This window comes from Athene noctua, chromosome 3, assembly GCF_965140245.1.
Source record: "Athene noctua chromosome 3, bAthNoc1.hap1.1, whole genome shotgun sequence".
NCBI classification, from domain to species: Eukaryota; Metazoa; Chordata; class Aves; order Strigiformes; family Strigidae; genus Athene; species Athene noctua.
The window spans coordinates 41,814,176-41,836,063 of NC_134039.1; the positions used below are offsets into that span (position 1 = coordinate 41,814,176).

General features: G+C 37.0%; 1 protein-coding gene across 1 annotated transcript in view; it reads right to left on the bottom strand.

Annotated features, from left to right (window-relative positions):
* TMTC2 (transmembrane O-mannosyltransferase targeting cadherins 2) overlaps window positions 1-21,888 on the bottom strand; it is a 292,156-nt gene that overhangs the window by 52,679 nt on the left and 217,589 nt on the right. Inside the window, exon 9 of the mRNA XM_074902779.1 lies at window positions 5,515-5,596. Coding sequence (XP_074758880.1) covers window positions 5,515-5,596 — 82 coding nt within the window. The remainder of the gene's footprint in view (window positions 1-5,514; window positions 5,597-21,888) is intronic.

A 21,888-nucleotide genomic window follows, 5' to 3' on the forward strand; every position in this document is an offset into this window, starting at 1 on the left:
CATTTTATTTTTCATTATTACACTGTTTTCTTCATAAGATCTTTTCCTTAAATATATGGGAGAAAAGTAAAGCTTTCCTAGGCTGCTCTTTAGGCAATGAAGAACAAAGACACAAAGCTCCAGCACGGTGAACAATGTGCCTACATGGAAATATTATAAATACATCACATCTAAGAAGAAAACTGAATGCACATCTGTAAACATATGTAAATTCTCACACTCACTAAAACATGCAACTGTATGACTTAAAGACAAAATAAATGGTGCTTGAAAACCCACTGCTATGATATTTCAGTGCAATTTATTTAGAAGCTTAAAACCACAGCAATTCCAATCAATTTTTAGGCTGGGACTTAGGAGTGGTAAAGCAGTTCTCCTTGGAGGGAAGACAGATACAAAGACTGGTGAAAATTTAGGCATCAAAAAGGGCTGAAAGTGCTGTGCTGAAAGAATGATTAGAAAGACAGGATGAAAGTAAAAAAAAACAAACACAACAGCTAACAAGTTAAACCTGTGTAAAAAACTCAACAGATAATATGAGAAAATCTATAAAAATAACTCTTAAATTATCACAAGTGATAATTGTAAAAGTAAAAGATAATGTTAAAAAAAATATTTATAAACATGTTAATCTGTTCTTCCTTCAAGTAGAGAATAGTTAACAAGCTTCAGTTTTACCTAATCTGACAGCGTGTTGTTCATTTTGTTTTATATCTATAACTGGGAATGAACTGTAAAAGGCAGATGATCAATGTGAATTGCCTAATTAAGCGAATGCGTAATTAATCTAATAAGCCCTTTTTATAATGAAAAAGGAATCATTAAACATTTTTGAGTTATTAGAAACAATGTATTATTCAAAGGAAACTATTAAAAAAGGAGGTCTCACTGGTGATTAATAAAACTGAGTTAATTTGAACATCCTGTTGGGTTCTAGACTTCCCAATTCCAATTAAGACATTACAAATGTAATGGAGGAGGGACCTCTGTACACATATTTATCTTGAAACCTCACTCCTCCTTTCTCTCTCTCTCTCTCTCTCTTTTTTTCCTCACTCCATTTTCATTAAGTTGGAGAGAGGCCACTATACGCACTTTAAGAGGCATGGTGGCAAAGCGTATTTTTAGCAAAGAAGTAAAACGAAACCCACTTTAGTGGTGGTGGTTTGTTTTTTTTTGCTTTTAAACAGCAAATTATAAAGGAAATAAGACAGTTTTGGAGGTAAAACGTTTGCACGACTTAAATTTCACTGTAGATTTATGGGCTTTTTTTGTTTTTTGTTTGTTCCTTGTTTAAGTGAAAGCTAGTACAGAAAGCCTTCAACAACTTCAAACTCCTCAACTACACGGCATCCTACTAGCCAACTCAATGAAAAGATACTGAAGAATTTATTTTTATTTCTTTTCAAACAGACAAGCACTTAGGTATTACACTTGTGAAAGGACAGAAGGGAGGGAGGGTGGAAGGGAGGGCGGAAATGTGGACAAGTGAGCAGCTGCCTGCATTTCAGCCTGAGAGGGGACTGCCATCCTTTCTGGTCACTACAATAAAAGCCACTTCCCCTTATGTCCAGTGAAGTAGCATCATGTTAGCAGTGAGCAGGGATTTATATCTCATCAGCTTTTTCACTAGTTCTCTCTTCAGATGACGTCAAGCATAAGGAACTTGAGAAACACTGCTTTAAACCTAAGTTCACTCAAATCCAAAGCCAACAAATTACCTATACAAAACTAATTATAAGACTAGGTTGATCAGAGAAATGTGCTGTGGTGGTATTATCCAAGGAGCAACCATGAAACTGTTTCACCTCTCTCCAGATTTTCATGTGATCAAATAAGCTGACTCCTGCACCAAATAGTATCTAAGAATAGCTTTGGCTTAAGGCTTGAATTAAAGCACATTATAATACAAATGTAAGTCTCTTAAAAGATACGGTATATTGACAGTTCTTCCTGATAGCTCAAAAAAAAATCCGAAAGGTTAGAAGTCAAAAAGAACATCTGCAAATCCTGGGAGAACAAATTATAAGTGTATGCATCCATGTGTACTTGGAAGAAAATCTTCAGTCCATTTATTCCTGATACTCCATCAACAGTGTGTTGTGTCCCAACTGATCATGCCTTTCATTTGGCTGTTCCATGAGGTATGTGGTTTTTTAGGGCTGATGCCAACTATTTTGTTCTCTGTTCCAACATCATTGTGCTGAGAAAAATAGTGATCTCTAAAGATTTACATGCAAAATATGGATGTATTTCCCCATAGTTAATACTTGGCATATAGGAAATGTACCTGTAACAAGGTGCTAAAACAAATTAATAAGATGTAGACATAAAGCTTGAAGTGTTCACTAAAGATTCAAGGGGGAAGGGGAGGGGAGGGAAGGGGAGGGGAGGGGAGGGGAGGGGAGGGGAGGGGAGGGGAGGGGAGGGGAGGGGAGAGGAGAGGAGAGGAGAGGAGAGGAGAGGAGAGGAGAGGAGAGGAGAGGAGAGGAGAGGAGAGGAGAGGAGAGGAGAGGAGAGGAGAGGAGAGGAGAGGAGAGGAGAGGAGAGGAGAGGAGAGGAGAGGAGAGGAGAGGAGAGGAGAGGAGAGGAGAGGAGAGGAGAGGAGAGGAGAGGAGAGGAGAGGAGAGGAGAGGAGAGGAGAGGAGAGGAGAGGAGAGGAGAGGAGAGGAGAGGAGAGGAGAGGAGAGGAGAGGAGAGGAGAGGAGAGGAGAGGAGAGGAGAGGAGAGGAGAGGAGAGGAGAGGAGAGGAGAGGAGAGGAGAGGAGAGGAGAGGAGAGGAGAGGAGAGGAGAGGAGAGGAGAGGAGAGGAGAGGAGAGGAGAGGAGAGGAGAGGAGAGGAGAGGAGAGGAGAGGAGAGGAGAGGAGAGGAGAGGAGAGGAGAGGAGAGGAGAGGAGAGGAGAGGAGAGGAGAGGAGAGGAGAGGAGAGGAGAGGAGAGGAGAGGAGAGGAGAGGAGAGGAGAGGAGAGGAGAGGAGAGGAGAGGAGAGGAGAGGAGAGGAGAGGAGAGGAGAGGAGAGGAGAGGAGAGGAGAGGAGAGGAGAGGAGAGGAGAGGAGAGGAGAGGAGAGGAGAGGAGAGGAGAGGAGAGGAGAGGAGAGGAGAGGAGAGGAGAGGAGGAGGAGAGGAGAGGAGAGGGAGAGAGGAAGAAGAAGAGAAGAGAAGAGAAGAGAAGAGAAGAGAAGAGAAGAGAAGAGAAGAGAAGAGAAGAGAAGAGAAGAGAAGAGAAGAGAAGAGAAGAGAAGAGAAGAGAAGAGAAGAGAAGAGAAGAGAAGAGAAGAAAAGAAAAGAAAAGAAAAGAAAAGAAAAGAAAAGAAAAGAAAAGAAAAGAAAAGAAAAGAAAAGAAAAGAAAAGAAAAGAAAAGAAAAGAAAAGAAAAGAAAAGAAAAGAAAAGAAAAGAAAAGAAAAGAAAAGAAAAGAAAAGAAAAGAAAAGAAAAGAAAAGAAAAGAAGATGGAATGAGAAGAGAAAGAGAAGGAAACGGAAAAGGAAAGGCAAAGGCAAGCAAGGATAATGTATTTCAAATTTTACAAAATCCTGTGCCTGAAAAGAGAAGGTTTTGAGATCACCTGTACTACATAGACACATAAGCCAAACAGAAGTAAACTGTATCTTTCTCATACCTACTTTAATATAAACATGGAGTGACATCACCGAATTTGGTGAAGTGATCAGAAGTTATACAATCAAAAGAAAAGTTTTCACCTGCATTCGGTAGAGTTCTCTATGTATAATACTTCATGGCAGGGACTTAGTGACTGGTATAGAGAACCTTCTTGTGTCTACAGCCCTTCAGCATCACATTTTACTATGCTGGTATTCCAATGACTGAATTTTGCCCTTCACTCCTAATCTGCTGAGCAGAAACTCACTTATGTTGCAATAATGACCTCTGCACAAAGACACTTCTTGAACCTGTGACACAGTAAAGGAAAAGTTTGCTAAAGTTTTTAGGGAATAACCTTAATTAAGAAACAACACACTGTTTTAATACTGTAGTCTGGTAATGAAGTCCATACATCCGAGATAAATGATGATTTGAATAACCTTGCTTTTAGTTTATAGCACACTTGAAAATGACAGAAGGAATATTGCAGAAAAAGACAGGCAGTAATGAGAGTAAAAGAAAAAAGTCTAGACCTGTAATACAATATACACAATCATAACTTCAATTGCCAGGATGTAATATTTAGATCTACCTTTGAATTTGAATGCAAATAAGATTTCCTAATAACTAAATATAGATTTCTTAATAACAGAGGCTGGAAAGGGCTTGAGTAGGATTTCAAGAAACAATCTGCTGCAACTTTTCTTCATTATCTTGAGATATCAACTATACTTATATCTAACTGAAATAATGGAGCTTATGTGCACAAACAGCCTTATCAGATTTACCTGTACAGGCATAAACAATAGACAAGGCTGCTAGCTGCAATGATCCATAATGCTACATTCATTTAAATACCATGACATGTTCTAAGTAACAACATTTGCACCGATTCTGGGAATCTAACATACAGAATTTTACACTGCATAGGACCAAACAGAAATACAACGTGTGAGCAATTCAAACGAAAGATATTGCACAAAGTAAAAACATGGTTATTATTTGAGATTAATTTCCCCTTTTGGCCACTCATTTTTTCCCCTTTTGGCCACTCATTTTTATGTATTTTACATTTACCAGTTAGAATCATAAGATGAAATTAAAACATTATACAAAGATATATATAGAGAGAGCATGTTTGTGGTTCCCTACCTTCTTCCTTAATGAAATGAAATTTATTACTACTTTCTGTATTTTCCAGTTGGGACTACATAGCTTGCCTTTTTAGATTTGTCTATTATCAGCTTTAAAATACAATACGAATTAGTCCATACAGTTGAATATTTTTGGTTCCTTGAGACTAATCACATCTGGAAATATTTTTTGCACATCTAGCAAAACCAATCCAAAGTTATAAAGATACCTTCAAATCAACTGTGCTTTACGCACATGCATGGCTTAGTATGACAAAGATATAGCTAAACTGTCAAAAGCTTTTGTAATACTTATCTATTGCAAGCCATGAAGATGCTGGGAAGGAGGTAGATGTAAGGCCCATAAGTCCTCAAAAAAAGCAGACATTTCAATATATAGAACTCACGCACACTGAAGTATAACTTCAACTTGCTCACCCACCAACAGCCAGCGAAGTTAGGCCAAAACTGTTAATAATTATATTCCAGGCCATGAAACTTTGACATATGGCAACAGTCACCTTTTTTCTTTCCTAGAGAGGCAGCAATACTGATATTCCTCGGAGGAGGAAAACCATGTAAAATATGAAAATTTTCACCTCTCACTCTGCAGTGATTAAAAAATTGAAATGGAGATGAAGTTATACACGGTAGATTAGTTTATTTCCCTTTAAAGATGGTATTTTGCCAGTAGCATTTTCAAATCCTTAATCACTCAGAGAGATTAACAGCAAGCCTGGAATACGCGTGGAAACTCTATCTATCTGAAACATACCATAATGCATGTAGCAGTTTCCTTTGGTAGGATCCAGCTGAATAGCCTTCACGAAGTACTTTTCTGCCTCACTCTTGCGTCCCTTAAAAAAAAAAAAAGTGGGTGAAAAATTATTTTAACATGTTTTAACCATGGAGCAATCATGTACAGTTACAATTTCCGAATTCCAGGCACTACAGAAAAACAACTATTATTATCACTGGACTTAATGTAAGTACAGACGAATGTTTAAGTGTTACAGTAAGTTTTGTGGTCAGCTACTTTATGCTGCAGATATCCAGACTGAGGAAGAATTCTGTCCAACATCACCAGTGTCCAAGAAGTAAGGAAGAGGTAGAAATGTACTGCAGAAAGTACTGTAAAGGGCTTTGGGTGATCAAGCTCCACACTACTTTTCTGGACAGGCATTAGGATGAACCTTACACAGACCCAAGCTAAAATCAGAATTGAAGGCAGGAGGGAGCTTTAGTCAAAAAAGAGGGATGAAAGGAAGAAAACATATTTGGGTTCTATGAAATCATAGAATCATAGAGTATCTCAAGTTGGAAGGGACCCATAAGGACCATTGAGTCCAACTCCCTGCTCCTTGCACGATTACCTGAAACTAAACCATATGACTAGGAGCGTTGTCCAGATGCTTGAATTCTGACAGGCTGGGTGCCATGACCACTTCCCTAGGGAGACTGTTCCAGCAACCAAACACCCTCTCAGTGATGAAACTTTTCCTATGTCCAATATGAACTTCCCCTGACACAGCTTCATTCTATTTCCTCATGTTCTAAATAACATATATACACAGCCAACAGTAAAGTCATTACAGATGAAAGTATATAAATAGAAAATATTTCAATTTTAATTTGGAAAGTAAAAAAATAGAAAATATTTCTGATTTTAATGTGTGAAGTAAGGTTTAATGAGAAATCAATTCTGTCAACCACAAAGCATAACTGAAATAGAAAAGGTAATTTTTAAAAACAATGGTCAATGGAATGACAAAATGATCAGAAAAAAAAATAACAGAAATGATGGTAAAAAGAACATACATGTTCTAATCCACAGATTTTCTTATCACTGAAATTACCAAGCCACTAAAGTTGCATTATGGTATATAAGTGACAGAGCAGATCCATTAGAAGTCACTACTCTCTTCATGATGAGAAAAGCAGTATTGGATTAGCCTCATCTAATACTCAAACACAAATCACTGTCAGCTATTCAGTAAGATACCTGTAACCTGTTTATCCCTATCCCCATTAAATTAGTTGCTGTAGTTTGTGTTATAAAATAGGCCTCAGGAATAAAGAACAGTTAAGCTTAACCACTGTGGAAGAAAGCACTGTGGTCTGCACCTCTCAGAGTTGCCTTAAGTGTTATTTCACAGATATAAGCATATAGGCTTTCTCAAGTTTCGTTGTCTGAAAACAGATATTGTATACATCCTGCACTATCCCACAAGTTAACATAGGCATCATAATGAGGTCTGTACATGATTCCAGCTGATTCAGATTTTAGTATTTCCCTCGAGGACCCTAGAAACAATAAAATAAAGAGAGAAAAAGAAGTTGTGCAGCACACCAAGAACTATATCAAGACCAGGTTCCATCAAAACTAACATAGAGGCTGTATTTTCAGTAGAGCATCCTGGCAGCGATACAAGCAGGCTTATTATTTACCATATTCCAGTTTCATAAAATGAATGTTCACTGGAACCTTATTATTTAGTAAACTTTCTTTGGTAAATCCATATACCTTAAAACCATATTCACATGGCACAAGGCTTATGTTAACCAAATGGTGCAACTACATGGTAGAGTACATTATCTTATACTGCAGTGCCTCTCATCTCTGTTGTTTTTTGTTGGTTTTTTTTAATGAAAAACCCAAACAAAAACACCCAAACAAAAAAACATGACTGCCTCAAAAGAAGCATGACCAGCAGGTCAAGGGAAGAGATTCTTCCCCTCTACTCCACTCTTGGAGGAGGACTTGGGGATATTAGTAGTAGATGCAAAACTGACTGAGCTAGCAATGTGCACTCATAGCCCAGAAAGCGGACTGTATCCTGCATCAAGAGAAGCATGGCCAGCAGGTCAAGGGCAGTAATTATCTCCCTCTGCTTTTGTAAGACCCCAACTGGAGTCCTGTGTTCAGCTCTGGGGCCCTCAACGTAAGAATGACATGGACCTGCTCAAGCTGGTCCAGAGGAGGGCCATAAAGATGACCAGGGGGCTGGAGCACCTCCCTTATGAGGAAAGGCTGAGAGAGTTGGGGTTGTTCAGCCTGGAGGAGAGAAGGCTCTGGGGAGACCTTATAGTGGCCTTTACGTACTTAAAGAGGGCCTACAGGAAAGATGGGGAGGGACTTTTTTGGGGGAGTGTAGGGATAGGATGAGGGGTAACAGTTTTAAACTGAAAGAGGGTAGATTTACCTTTGCTATAAGAAAGAAATTCCTTACTGTGAGAGTGATGAGACACTGGAACAGGCTGCTCACAAGTTGTGGATGCCCCCTCCTTGAACATTCAAGGTCAGGTTGGACGGAGCTTTGAGCAACCTGGTCTAGTGGAAGGTGTCCCTTGCCCATGGTGGGGGGATGGAAATAAGTGATCTTTAGAGTTCCTTCCAATCCAAACCATTCCATGAGTCCATGTAGCCCAGACTGATTTTTTCCTCATCTACTAGTGCAGTAAAGACACATCTATAGATTAAATGCAATTTCTTTTTTTTTTTTTTTTTTTTTTTAATAGCATACAACCATAGTTGAGAACAAAAAGTGAAGAAGAAAATAATCTCCAGTTGACAACACAATGTAGTGTTTGGGTCAGTATAAAATAATTTTTCACATTAAAATAATTGGGGGGAGAGTGAAAATTAAACACTGAATTTTGCACATTTAACTCCAAGGTTGGCATTCTTAGTCTGATAAAAGTTACCATGACATATATAAGTCCAGCCTTGAGGCTTCAAAATGACAGGCACCAAGCATATATATCACTGACAGAATTAACATCTACAGATTTTGCATCATTGCTTTTTTTAACAGACTATCATCATTAGTTTTAGCTGGTTGTACTCTGTCTCTGTGTCTATTTCTAGACCATAAAAGGACAGTTCATTGAATACAGTCACAAAATACGTAGCTTCTGCCAGTTCATTGAATACAGTCACAAAATATGTAGCTTCTGCCTACAGAACTATGACTATAAGGCCACAAACATTTATCAGACGTGATAAATTTTCATTCACTGGGAACACCAAAAATACAAACCTGCTCTACTCTTTTTGGCACTTTCTAAATGACATACTGCACTCAAGTTCAGACCAGTCAAGAGACCTGGAGTACATAACAATGACAGGTGTCAGCATACATAGCATCAAAGGAATGAATGACTGTGCTACTAACAGGCTCAAATACTCATTAACAGATAAAGGGGAGAAAAATATTACACTACATCACCCGAGACATAAAATGATCTGACTACAAAAGATCAGTACAGTGACATTTGTTAATGTTGGCCAACATTTTCATATATCCACATTTGTCAAAAATTAGAAAAAAAGAATAAAAGCATTTTCTTGCAGAACTGCATGCTGAGGAACGTTGCATTGCACTATCTAAAATGTCCTCTCTGGTGCCATCACCTGCTGCCAAAATGTCAATATCTCAGCATAGATTTAATACACATTATTTTTGTGTCAAATGATATAAATTCCAATCACTTGACAGAATTAGACTGTTTCACAATTAAAATTTAGCATTTATATACTTTTTTCAACTAACCAATGTACGCCTTAACTACCATAACAGAATGTACACACCATGTAATTAAAGATTAAGACAGCAATCCCTGTCATTGTCCCTTCCTATTGTATGTTTTCTATGTTAAATAAAGCATATGGCATAAGGGAATAAAAGCCTAACTTTGAAATAAACTCCAAATAATTGTTTCAACAGCTGAAAAACACCAGTTTGGGGCAGGAAGGCATTCTGTGTGCAAGCTCACTGTTATGTGTATTGACCCATACAAATGAAGGCATTGAGAGGCACTGGAAACCTCCCAGTTTCTAGCAGCAGGGTGTGCAGTTGCATATGCACAACCATATGCTTTGGCAATTGTACAAAGCAAAGAGTATAAGTTTACAACTGTATGATAGCAGACTTATTTGAAGGATAAAAACATTATTCGTAAGATTTTAATGGAAGGACTTGACAGCTCTGAGGATCAATAATGGGATACAAAATACCTGTCACCTGTTGGTCACCAGTTCACATCCAGTCCAGCTTGGTAGCTAATGAAAAGGTGCTATCTGACAGCTACTGGTTTGCTCAGGAGAAATGAGTGCATGGTCCTAGCCCAAGCCCTACTGGAGATCCTCTGCACAGACGCACTCGAATATTTATGGCTTTTTGGTGCAGAGACCAGCAAGACAGAATGATAAAATAATGAATGAGAATCTCATTGCTGGGGAAAAAAACAACATAATGAAGACACTTTAGTAATTGATTTGGAAGACTGTGGCTGATACTCACCTTACTGGACCTGGGCATTACTCTGAAGTCTATAATGAGGACAAACATTGAGCACTTTTCCATTAATAAAGAAAACTTAATTTTTCCCCCTCCCCTAAGCTTAAATAAAGAATAATTGCCCATAATGACCACTTCTCAGCAACACCAGCAAATTCAAAAAGAAAAAACTGAAGGTAACTGACACATGGCTCTTATAACCTAGCACACCAACTGTCCTGGCTTTCAGAAATATCCCACTCTCCACAAATCATGCAGACTTCAAATCAGGCTTGCAGTTTTGGAAGCCAAACAGTTAATTGTTTAAATAGGAATTCAGGAGCTTGATTTTTAAGACCAGATCTTTGTAGAAGTTGACCACAAGGGATTTTTTGTTTGTATGGTTGCTTCTTCCCTAGAGAACAGGACAATGGATCCAACCTTGCTAATGTGGTCAGACACATTGCTTAACTGGGATTTCCTACAAAAGACTGTCATGATCACCACAACAAATGGAAGAGAGCTAGTTAAGGGCAGTTGATAACTTAGTAAAGACCCTGTATTTATCCTTAATATATTAAAAAACTGAGGACAAAACTACTGTTTTTATATCCACCCCAATTTTTTTCTTCACTCTGCTGGCAAACTGTGCCAAATGCATGTTGAGGCAGCTGTTGTGCTTCAGGCTGCTGGAGGCCCAAGGACCCTGAGATGCTAGTAAAATTGGAAAACATTAATACAGCTGAGCAGCTCTGAACAACCCTCTTGTAGAACTATGATTGACATAGTGGCAACCAGAAAGGCGATTCAACAGATTAGGTGGTCTCTGCAATTTAAATCAACTTTATATTTTGTAAATGTTCATCATTCTTAAAGTGTGCAAGGGTTTAACCACTAGAGCAGAGACTTCCCTCTTCAATATAGTTTCACCAGCTCTAACTGGTAATAATGTGATTGCATAACAAACTCAATTTGTATCACAAATGCAGTTGATTCATTCTGCACACCTGCTCAATTTTTTTTGGCAAGCCTTCACATTTTTAATAAAATGAACTGAATTATGAAAAGATTTCTTAATGGAAGATTGATTAAACTGCAGACACCGAAAACAGAAAAAAACTATTATTTTACAGATTTCCTTCTCCAGGACATTTTAAAGTCACAGAGTGACTACGCAAGGATAGTAAAAAGGTCTGAACTGAACTTATGACTTCATTTCATGTTTAAGTTACTGCAGATCTGCATATCTGTTTCATAACCAGTTCCTTTTGCCTTACAAAAGTTATGACAGGACAGGTAAACAATTTAAATGGTGTGACACTGAGTAAATTAAGTCTTCGAAAGCTTTTACTTAGCTGGACTAGGGAAACTAGGGAAACTAGCTGAACTAGGGAAACATGAGAGTTGCATCTTACAATGAGGTCACTGACACAAACTTCCCATCCCTCTTCTAAATATTAATACTTAAGTAGTATTTAGTAGCTAAACGGATTCTTTATTTCCCCTCATTTTGCTGTTATTTCTACAACTCTTCCATCTTTACTCTGAATTACAATGTATCTTGCACCATAATTTGTACGTGAAATTCTAGTCCCACTGAAATACATGCGACTTGCATTATTCACAGCAAAGGTCCAAAATTTATCACAGTCTCTATACTTCCTGTGCAGCAAAGAGATAAATCTTGTCTCTTCAACTCATCTTTGTTATAATAAAATAAAAACAGCTCAACATGGCAGAGAAGCAATCACTTCTACAGCTTAACATCTGGCCCAGAAAAATACACACGAGGCAAGTTTTGTAATGAAAAGTGATTTGTAATGAGAAGCACTATATATTTCATTAAAAAAACACATTAAAAAAACAGAAAAACAAAATTGTGGGGGAAGGAGATTGCACTCATGCAAAGCCCTTCTTTATCCAACTAATATCACTGGGCTTGTAAAAGATGCTATCTTTTCAAAGTTTTCCTCTCATATCCTTAAATGATCACAGTGAGAAACAATAGTAGTGCTGATTTTCTCAAGTATTGGCTCTATAATAACTTCAAGAACACGAAAACATTATTTCTCTTTGGTGTAATATATTAATCTCAGTGTATGGGAGCAAGAGTTGGATTATTCTGGAGGAAATTAGGGTAAAAACCTGTATCTACCAATCCACAATAATTCACCATATACTAATCTTTACCTTATAGGAAATGTATGACAACCTTCTCATTATTGTCCAGTGTGACACATTCATATATCCTTGGCCCTGAGGTCATGACTGATGCTCTCCTTCCCAGTCATTTCACTGGACCAGGATCCTCACATGTACATGAGTCTACGCATACTGCTTGTGTAAATTGCAGTGCCTGTGTAAATATGCATAAGTCTATGCATATTGCTTGTGTAAAAAAGTCCAGTAAATTATTTTCTGAAATAAGCCTTGGTAGGATCAACAAAATGCAACATCTTGTTTTAGGTTAATCCTCTATTTGCACCTTAAGTGGTTCGCTTCCATCTAAACACATCATGTTAGTTCTCCTTCAACCTTCAGTGCATTTTTGTTGACTAAGCCTGACTGAGATTCTACTGAAGTCAGTGTAATTTCTCTACAAGCCAAGGTTATTGTAGAGAGTAATAACATAAACTGGGTTCTTGAGTCTACATCTATGGGGATAATTAATGGCATTAATACCGGAGAGCTGAGATTTAAGTACTGTCCATTGACTTTGGTGGGAATCCACTGGAGCTTAAGCATTTCTGAATGTGACACCACTGCTTATACACAGATTTAGTAATTTTAAGCACAACTCATAACTTTTCTGGTTTGGGGCATGATTCAGAGCCTATTCAGGTGATATTTTCTTCAAGAAAAGCAGTACATACCTGATTAATCAATAATATATTTGAGCTTTTATGGGTCTCATCACAATAAGCATTCTTGCATTATTAAAGCATTCAAAATTATATAGGAAAGAAATACAGGATTTTTTTTCTTAACATTTTATGGTTTTGTTTGGGTTTTTTAAAAGATATACCTATTTTTTAGTCTTTCTTTTAGGCCAATCTAAAGTCTAGAAGGAGTTTAGCTTATGTTACATCACTGTTAACACCAAGAAAGATCATGTATAGTGCTAAGTAAACTTTAAAAAAAAAGGCTTCATTCCACATCTTGTGATTTATTTACTGTCTAGACCCATACTGAATGTTCATCTCGGTCATTAAGCTTTAGATTATTTTATATCAAGAATACGCAATGAAATCTTAAGTAAATTTCCATGTTAGGCACTTTATTTTCCATTCAGTCTTAAGCCACAGTTTATATTTTCTGATTAAATAGTGTATTAATAACTACTCATATTTCAGTGGACAGTCAGTAGAATATGAATTCACTATCTCGACATACTGTTTTCACTGAGTCCTGTGAATTTCTTCTAAGACAGAGTTGGCCTATATCATGCATTTTTCCATGATTACTGACAAAATTACTACACACAGAGTAATTACAGGCGACTGGCTACATTCAACCATGTAGCAAAACGAAGATATATCTTTCTTTCATGAAAGCAGTTCATCCTGTGTCAGTGATGTTTTCTGTAACAAGCTTTAAATTTATGTTGAGTAAAGCAAGTTTAGAGGTCCCCTTTTCCTGTCTACAGGAAGTTAAAAACAAGATACAGAAGATGAGATCCCTAAAGGAGGTTAGTGAGGGGTTATGTGCCTAAATACCTGTTCCAGAGTCATTTACCAAGTAGTAAAATGAATGTTATTTTAAATGAAACTACTCCATTTTACAATTAATTCTGTTACATTTGGCATGCAGCCAAACATATGTCCTAAGGGGACCAAAAAGTATATCTATGGATGCAATACTTATGGCATGCAGCCAACCTCAGAAGAAATACAAGCTTAGTAGTTGTCAGCTATTGAAATTTCTGCAGTTCAGAAATCCTCACATTCAGCCTGGAGGTGTTAATGTTCCAGACATACTAGATAACCAAATCTTAAAAAAATGGGCTCATGGTTCTGAAGTTAATAAACATGACTTTCCACATTGAAGAGGGAAACCCACTCCTCCCATTCCCTACAACCGAATTGCTTGTAAACTGGAAACAAAAATTAAAACTTCTGATGTTTTTCAAATTTCAGAACTAAATCCAAACTTTGCGTTTGTTGTTTGTTGATCCAAACTTTGGATCAGTTTTAACCCTCAGGGGATTTCAAGTGGCAAGAAAAATCACGATGTCTGTGTCAAACTCCAAAGACAAACTGAATACATGACAGAAAAATAGCAGTGGCTATTGCTTGGCTCAACTTGATTTCTTTGGGAGGGTCTTCTCAAGGATTCAATGTCATGTATAGATTGTTATGATGGGATTTTAACTGAAATATCCAGTTTTCCTTAAAAAATTATTCCTCGAAGCCGTACTAACAGCCAAGGCATTTAGCCTCCCAAAATGAAATATCTAACAGCTTTGCTGACCTAATTAAATTGACCCATTCAGAAAATGTCTTTTCATAAATCAAGTATTTCTGTACGTGTAGGCATTTATTTATAATTCCCAAAAGAAGTATTACTGAAAATATTTTGTCTTTATTTTAAAGGAGTTGATTACTAAAAGAAAGGATACACTGTTCAATAAAATCATACATAAATTTAACTTATAGCATATTAATTGCTATGTCTTAAAACCAGTCATGATTCTTTTGACATCACGACTGTTCTACTGCATCCCTGCTTTCTTCCAATTTGTGTATATCTAGAGAGACACAAAAAGAATAGCAATCAACCAGTGACATAAAAAAAATGACAATATGACAGAGTTGTCCAACAGAAATGCAAATTTTTTTTCTGTGATGGAACATCAGCAGCAAGTAATTACAGAAATGGTAAATGTTGAATTAGTCTATTCATTATCACACTATGTTCCCCTTTTCCCCTGCTGTCTCATGTCTTTCTGTTCTGCCTACCTTCCATTTATTTCTGTTATAATTTATTTATATTTATCTTGAGATAACTTTCAAGGACTACGCCAATTACTGAATACATACAGTAGGGTATTTGATAGTGGCACTCGGTAATTTCACAACTAACCAAAAATGGTGGGATACCTCTCTGGTCTTCTGTTTGTCAGGAACATAACCAACAAACAACTGCAGGCAAAAATATGGCCACCCACTGAGGAGGTTTAAGTTTTCAGTATTCTGAAACTTTAAAAAAAAAAAAGTATTTAACTTCAGTGTTGACACTTCAATGTCACAATCCTGTTTCTTTTATTTTAATCCAAACCACTGCCAGTCTCTATCATGCCTGTCTGCTTTCTTCCCATCCCCCTTTGGAGAAAACATTTTAAAATAAAATATTTTAGATTTTAGGGAATCTTCTAGGGTCATTATTACAAATTTAATATGGTTTGGAGCTGTAACACATAAATTTTACAAGGCAAAGTAAATTTTTCTTAGGGCACTTTGGGTGATTTTTCCAAGCCAGTAAAAAATAGGAGATTAACAGCACTGTGTGGTGCCATGTAAAATGCAAGAAAACACTGCAATTGTTTCCAAAGAAATATAGCAAAGCCTGTAATTCCTAGATACAGCATGCTAAATATTACAATATGGGACTGTTCCTAAGTACTTTAGCAATTACAGGCACTACTGCAAGCTATGAGGGTTTGTGGGCTCACTCAAAACAGATAAAACAAAACTTCAAACCAGATCTATTTATAATTGAAATAAAGCTTCTCTGACTAGCATACTGCTATAACAACCATCCACTGCCTGATGGCAGAGAGACCAGCCATTAGGAGTGAGGGAGGAAGGATTATTAGTCTTCTCTTTAAGAAGACTGTGAGAGGAGGAAATAAATTTAAAAGCTTCACTTACAATATTTTTTTTTTTTTTTGTAGCATGATAGACAACCCTTTCTCTTCTGGAAGGTCTGCTCATAAAATGGAAAATTAATTACAGCACACGCTCAAGGCTTCACCTGCCACTGTCATTTTTGACAGACTCATTTTTATCTTAGAAATGGAGGCCTTGCAATTTTTAAAGCCTTTTACAAAAAATTATGTTTTTCTTTGTGATATTGACATAAATTACCTAAGCATGGGATGAGGCTTAGATGTTGTGGTACCAAACACCTGTGCTACTAGGAGATTGGCTAGGTCAAGTCACATGTCACATTGACAAATAAATTTCCCAAGTAATTTATGCAGCTTAACAGGTTAAAGATATGAAAAGCACATAATGCAATCCTAAACAGCTACATGTTGTTTCTGAAAAATAAATAACAAGAAAAAGAAAAGCACAAACTTAAGCCCCAGACAACTGGCTATTTTCTAATTATTCTACTAGCTAAGATACTAATCACGCTTTTCAACTATTAAATTAAGCTGTTCTGATTTATTTTCAGGAAAATTGTAGCTTAGTGAACTGTAATTTTTAGATATTAAAATATAACATTATCTAATACAAGGTTTATGAAATACTTGTGACTTATGATATTAGGTAAAAAGACTGTAAATTCATTAGCTATTCCTTTGGAGCTTCTAAGTTGGTCTGTTTTTTTCTGCATATACCACAGCATGCTCAAGTCCACCTGGCATTTCTTGTAGCCCAACTGAGCTAACAAGCTTCAACACAAATATATGCATTAAATTAAAAAACAGAATTGTTTTAACACTAATAAGTAATTTTTTACTCCAAAGGTTTTATTGCATGCAAATTAGAACTATAGCCCTTAAGTATTTCAAGAATCAATAACAAATTAAGAGCTATTTTTAGTTTGGGTTTTGGTTGGTTGGTTTGTTTTGTGTCAATGTAAGTTACAGTTATTACAAGATGAACAGCATATTCTGAGTTCTACAATTGTATCTTTTAAGTTATTCAGGAAGTAAACTTTACTGAGAATAATTTTATGCACAAATGCCATGTTTAGCATTTAGAATTATTATTGAAGGATAAGAGTTTGTCACCAGCAGGTTTTTAGGGGTAAGGAAGGGAAGCTCCTTTTATTTGGATTTTTATATGATTTTTTACTTAATTGGGTTACTTTAGTTTTGCATCTCTCCATATTCCCAGATACATACATGCAAAGATTTGTGTAGGCTTTCAAGAAAATATTAGTTCTTCAGGTTTGTCTAATCACCTGTCAGACTGGGCTTGTAACACTCTATACCTCTCAATTTTCACATACTTCTGAACTCAGAAGAAATAAAATCTTTTGTTGGGAATTCTCCTGTTCTTGAATAAATACATTTTAACTGTTCATTAAAACACTTCTAGAAGTAAACAAACAAACTACTTATTAACAGCCTAAAAGGTTGTCAGTGATGTTCATCTCAGAACAGAATGTTGCACAGAAATAACAAAACATTGTGTGGTCTTCTGAAGACTTTTTCTGGAATATATGGAAACTTATTAATTAAATAATTTACAAACTGTATGTGCTTGATAATACTTTATTCAGTGTTTTTAAATTTTTTGTTTGTATATTTTATTGAGCATGTTTTATTCAGTGTAGGTGCGGCCTCACTGAGTACTGTGTGCAGTGCTGGGCCCCACAATTTAAGAAGGATTGTGAATGAACAAAGATTGTGAAAGGGCCGGAAGGCATGTGCTATGAGGAGCAGCTAAGGACTCTGAGTTGTCTAGTTTGGAGAAAAGGAGGCTGAGGGGCAAATACATTGCTCTCTACAGCTTCCTGAGGAGGGGAAGTGGGGAGGGAGGTGCTGATCTCTTCTCCCTGGGATGCAGTGATAGGACATGTGGAAATGGTTCAAAGCTGTGCCAGAGGATGTTTAGACTGGACATTAGGAAACATTTCTTTACTGAGAGGGTGGTCAAACAGTGGCACAGGCTTCCTAGAGAGGTGGTCAATGCCCCAAGCCTGTCAGTGTTTAAGAGGCATTTGGATAATGCCCTTAATAACATTTTAACTTTCGGTAAGCCCTGAATTGGTCAGGAAGTTGGACTAGATGATCATTGTTGATCCATTCCAACTGAAATTATTCTATTCTATTCTATTCTATTCTATTCTATTCTATTCTATTCTATTCTATTCTATTCCATTCTATTCTATTCTATTCTGCTATTATACAAAGCCAAAAGAATTAGCACAAGTAAAACTAAATAGCATAGATTATGCCTTTGCTTACTATTGCTCATTTCATCTCTCACAAAATGTAAGTTTAAAATTTAAATTGATCTTTGGAACAGTAGTGACATTAGCTACATGAAAATGGGAAACTGGTAAAAATCAACCTGAGATGACGACATGAATTAGTATCTGTCACTTACAGCATGATTATAATAATTTTAAGTTTATCATAGTAGATGAACTGTGGTTTACCTTTTTTACAGTTTTAGATGCCACTCATGACACTGAAAAAGGCAACCCATTCTGGTAGAAGCCAATCCTCCTCTAAAATCTCTTCTCAGTAAGAGAGGATAATAGGTATTAATATCAAATACATGTCTGTAGCCCAACTTTGATTTGAAACACTGCATTTTAGTAAACTGGAACTGGCTTCAGCATGAAAATAAAGAAAGATACGTAGAAACATAGGATGATTCATGTTGGAAGAGACCTTGAGATATCATCCTGTCCAATCCCCTTGCTCAAAGTAGAGTTAACATTTTATTTAGATCAGATTGCTCGTGCAGGTTTGAAGTGCTAAGGCTTCGACAAAAGGCCCAAGCCAAAGTTGACCTACAGATCCTGTATATTTTATAACTGACAACCATTGTGCTAATAAGTATTGTGCCAGGTTGTAACAAACCACCTATGCTGATATAAAAAGTGCTAGCGTTGAAGTACTGAAGCCTGAACAACAGGCCCCGTGCTTAAACTGCTAACTCAGTATGTAGTCATTAGCAAAATATGTATACTTATTAATGAAAGATGTATCTTAGATACCATGTACTCATTGCTGATGATGAATGTAATGAAAACATGTCTATCCTGAATATATTTTTATCCTTCTTTGTGTAGGGGCAAGTTAACAAGGCCATGGAGCCAGCTGTCTGGCCTTGGGAACAGATGGGTGGCCTTGCTCTGAAAAGAAAGTGGTCAAAATTAGATAAGCAGAGAAGCTCCCTTGGCTTCCTCCTTGAGCCCTGGCCAGGCTCTGGGGGAATCTAATTGGAGAGTGAAGCCAGATGTTTACCACACCATAGTCAGGTGGACTTGTTTATTCAATACTGTATAAACCTGGACCCCCTTACAGCAACTTTGGCAGCCTCACCTACAGGTGGACGCACCACGTAGGATTTCCCCCCTGCCGGGACAGGCTCCCCAAACCCTCGCTGTAACCGGGGCTGCCCAGCCACTGCGGGTCTGGGTGATGGTAACGTATGCAAGTGGTGATGGATCTTTCTTAATCACTATTCTCTCTCTCATGTACTAATGATTTGATGCATTACCCTGTATTTTCCTGTTTGTTTAAGTGCCTTATTCTGTCTTTTCTTACTGCATGTTTTCTGTATTACTCCATTACGTTATTTAGTTATCCCCAGTAAAATATGCCTACTCTTTCCACTCTGGTGTCTGAGTTTAATCGGTATTCTTAATCAGCAAAACAAGGTTATTGTTCAAGTTGGAAATAATAAAAAAAACAAACCGACAACTCAAACTTATTTTTCATTGCTAAGCTAATAAATTCATCTAGTATATGATGTCTTTATTTCAAGCATGCTGTAGAACTCAGTATTAAAATAAAAAAGGAAAGAGAAGCACAAGTCACTGTAGATTTAGAAAGCATGCAGGGTCCCTAGTTTGTGTTTGACAGAACCAAGGCCACAAAACATAAACAAAATAAACAGTTTACACTCAAGAACTCTCATTTTTGTCTATGCCCCTGTTTATAAAACTCTGAAAATCTTTTCCTGAAAGTTGGGAAAGGATAGTCTGCTGTAACAAGCAAGCAATTTTACAAATCTCTAATCTAAAAACTGGGCATAGGTTGCCCTCATTCCTCCTTATGGGAAGGCAAATAAAACAGAAGGTAGAAGGAGGCATCCAGGTATCCAGACTGGCAGTAAGGGATTAAATGTGGTGAAAGTAGTTAAATGGAGATTGTGATGAATGGAGTTAAATCCAGTCAGCAGTCAGTCACAAGTGGTGTTCCCCAGGGCTCGGTACTGGGGCAAGTTCTGTTTAATATCTTTATCAATGATCTGGATGATAGTGATGGGACTAGATGAAACAGGCTCAAGTTGTGCTAGGGAAGGTTTAGATTGGATATTAGGAAAAATTTCTTCATTGAAGGGGTTATCAGGCACTGGAACAGGCTGCCCAGGCAAGGGGCTGGGTCACCATCCCTGAAGGTAAAGACTGTAGATGTGGCACTTAGGGACATGGTTTAGTGGTAGACTTGGCAGTGTTACATTAATGGTTGGACTCAATGATATTAAAGGTCTTTTCTAACCTAAATGATTCTATGATTCTATGTCATGTTGCTTTTAGTGAGCATTAATACTGGCAACAAACTTCAGGAGGCATAAAAACTGAGGTTAAAATTTTTTATCTTAACACTTATATTCAGAAGCAGGACTGCAAAAAGTCTGAGGGTTTGGTTCCAACAGATGAAAGGAAAGAAGCCTCTAAAATGTCTCCACTCTATCATCCAAAAACTAACTGAAGTAAGCTTTTCTCTCACCTAAATATACAGGCTGGAAGAAAATTATCATGAGTCAAGGTAACAAAGTTTAACAGAAGAATAAATCATAGTGGTACCTCAAGTTAGGCATAGGCTGAAACAACTATGCCAAAGGGAACAGCTCTAATACTACTGAATCCCAAGGAAGAATATACGGACTTCCAGAAAATATGTCAATTACAGCAACAATGTATTTGCGATGGGAACTAATACTAGTACAGTTCAGTATACTAGAAACTAGACAAAATTCATTTAAGATGAATCACTGAGAAGGTGGCAGGCTGCAAAACTGATAAGGATAAGTGACCAACACGGAGACAAAAATCCATATTCTACTGCCAAACCTCTTCATCATCCATTTTCCTGTTAAATGTCTTTTCATTTTGTAGCTGAAAAAATTAAATTAAATAAATGCCAAAATTTCAATAGATCAAAGATGAATTTTTTTTTTCATGAATGAAATAACCACCTGAAATTTTTTCTGCCATTTCTACTTACTTCATCATCAACATGTTGCCTTGTTATGTGTTTTTGAATTCCTACATCACTACAAGCCAACAGGACGTCAGCACCATCTTTTCAGCTTATGCTGCTGTTAACAGAATAGACATGAACCCTATCCATACATATTGCCATGAATTAGAGAAGAAGCAACAGTAATTAAAAAGTGTCAAGAGATGATAACAAACAAATGTGATGAGAATAGATTACAATTACAGCACAGAGCAAATATAGGTAAGCAAGTGTGATGGAGAAAGGACATACAGAAAATTTTATTGCCTATCATGGTGCAGTATTCAGTGTTCAAAGTTGTATACAACTCCTGTCCTTTTTGCTAATGAGACACATTCTTTCACAAACATAATTCAGATCCTCAAGGCATAATCCACCCCAAACATGCCTTGCATTTATATCCCTGGAGAAAAGTAAACAGTTCAATTCTACTATATGGATTCACATACATTTTTCATCACTTCCTTCTCAAAATTGTTGTATGCCACTAATGTTTAATTCCATACCTGAACTTTCAGAATGGGGGGACAAAATTAAAATTTTGGTTTTAGTGGCTCACAACGTTTATAGAGAGTTATGGGACTTGGGGATTTTGCTGTTTTGAAGAAAACTGTGAGACCTTGTTTCCCAGAACAACCGCAAGACCTTCCCTAGCAGACCTCACATTTCATATACTCAGCAGTTCAGAAAACGTACAAAATTAACCAGAGTT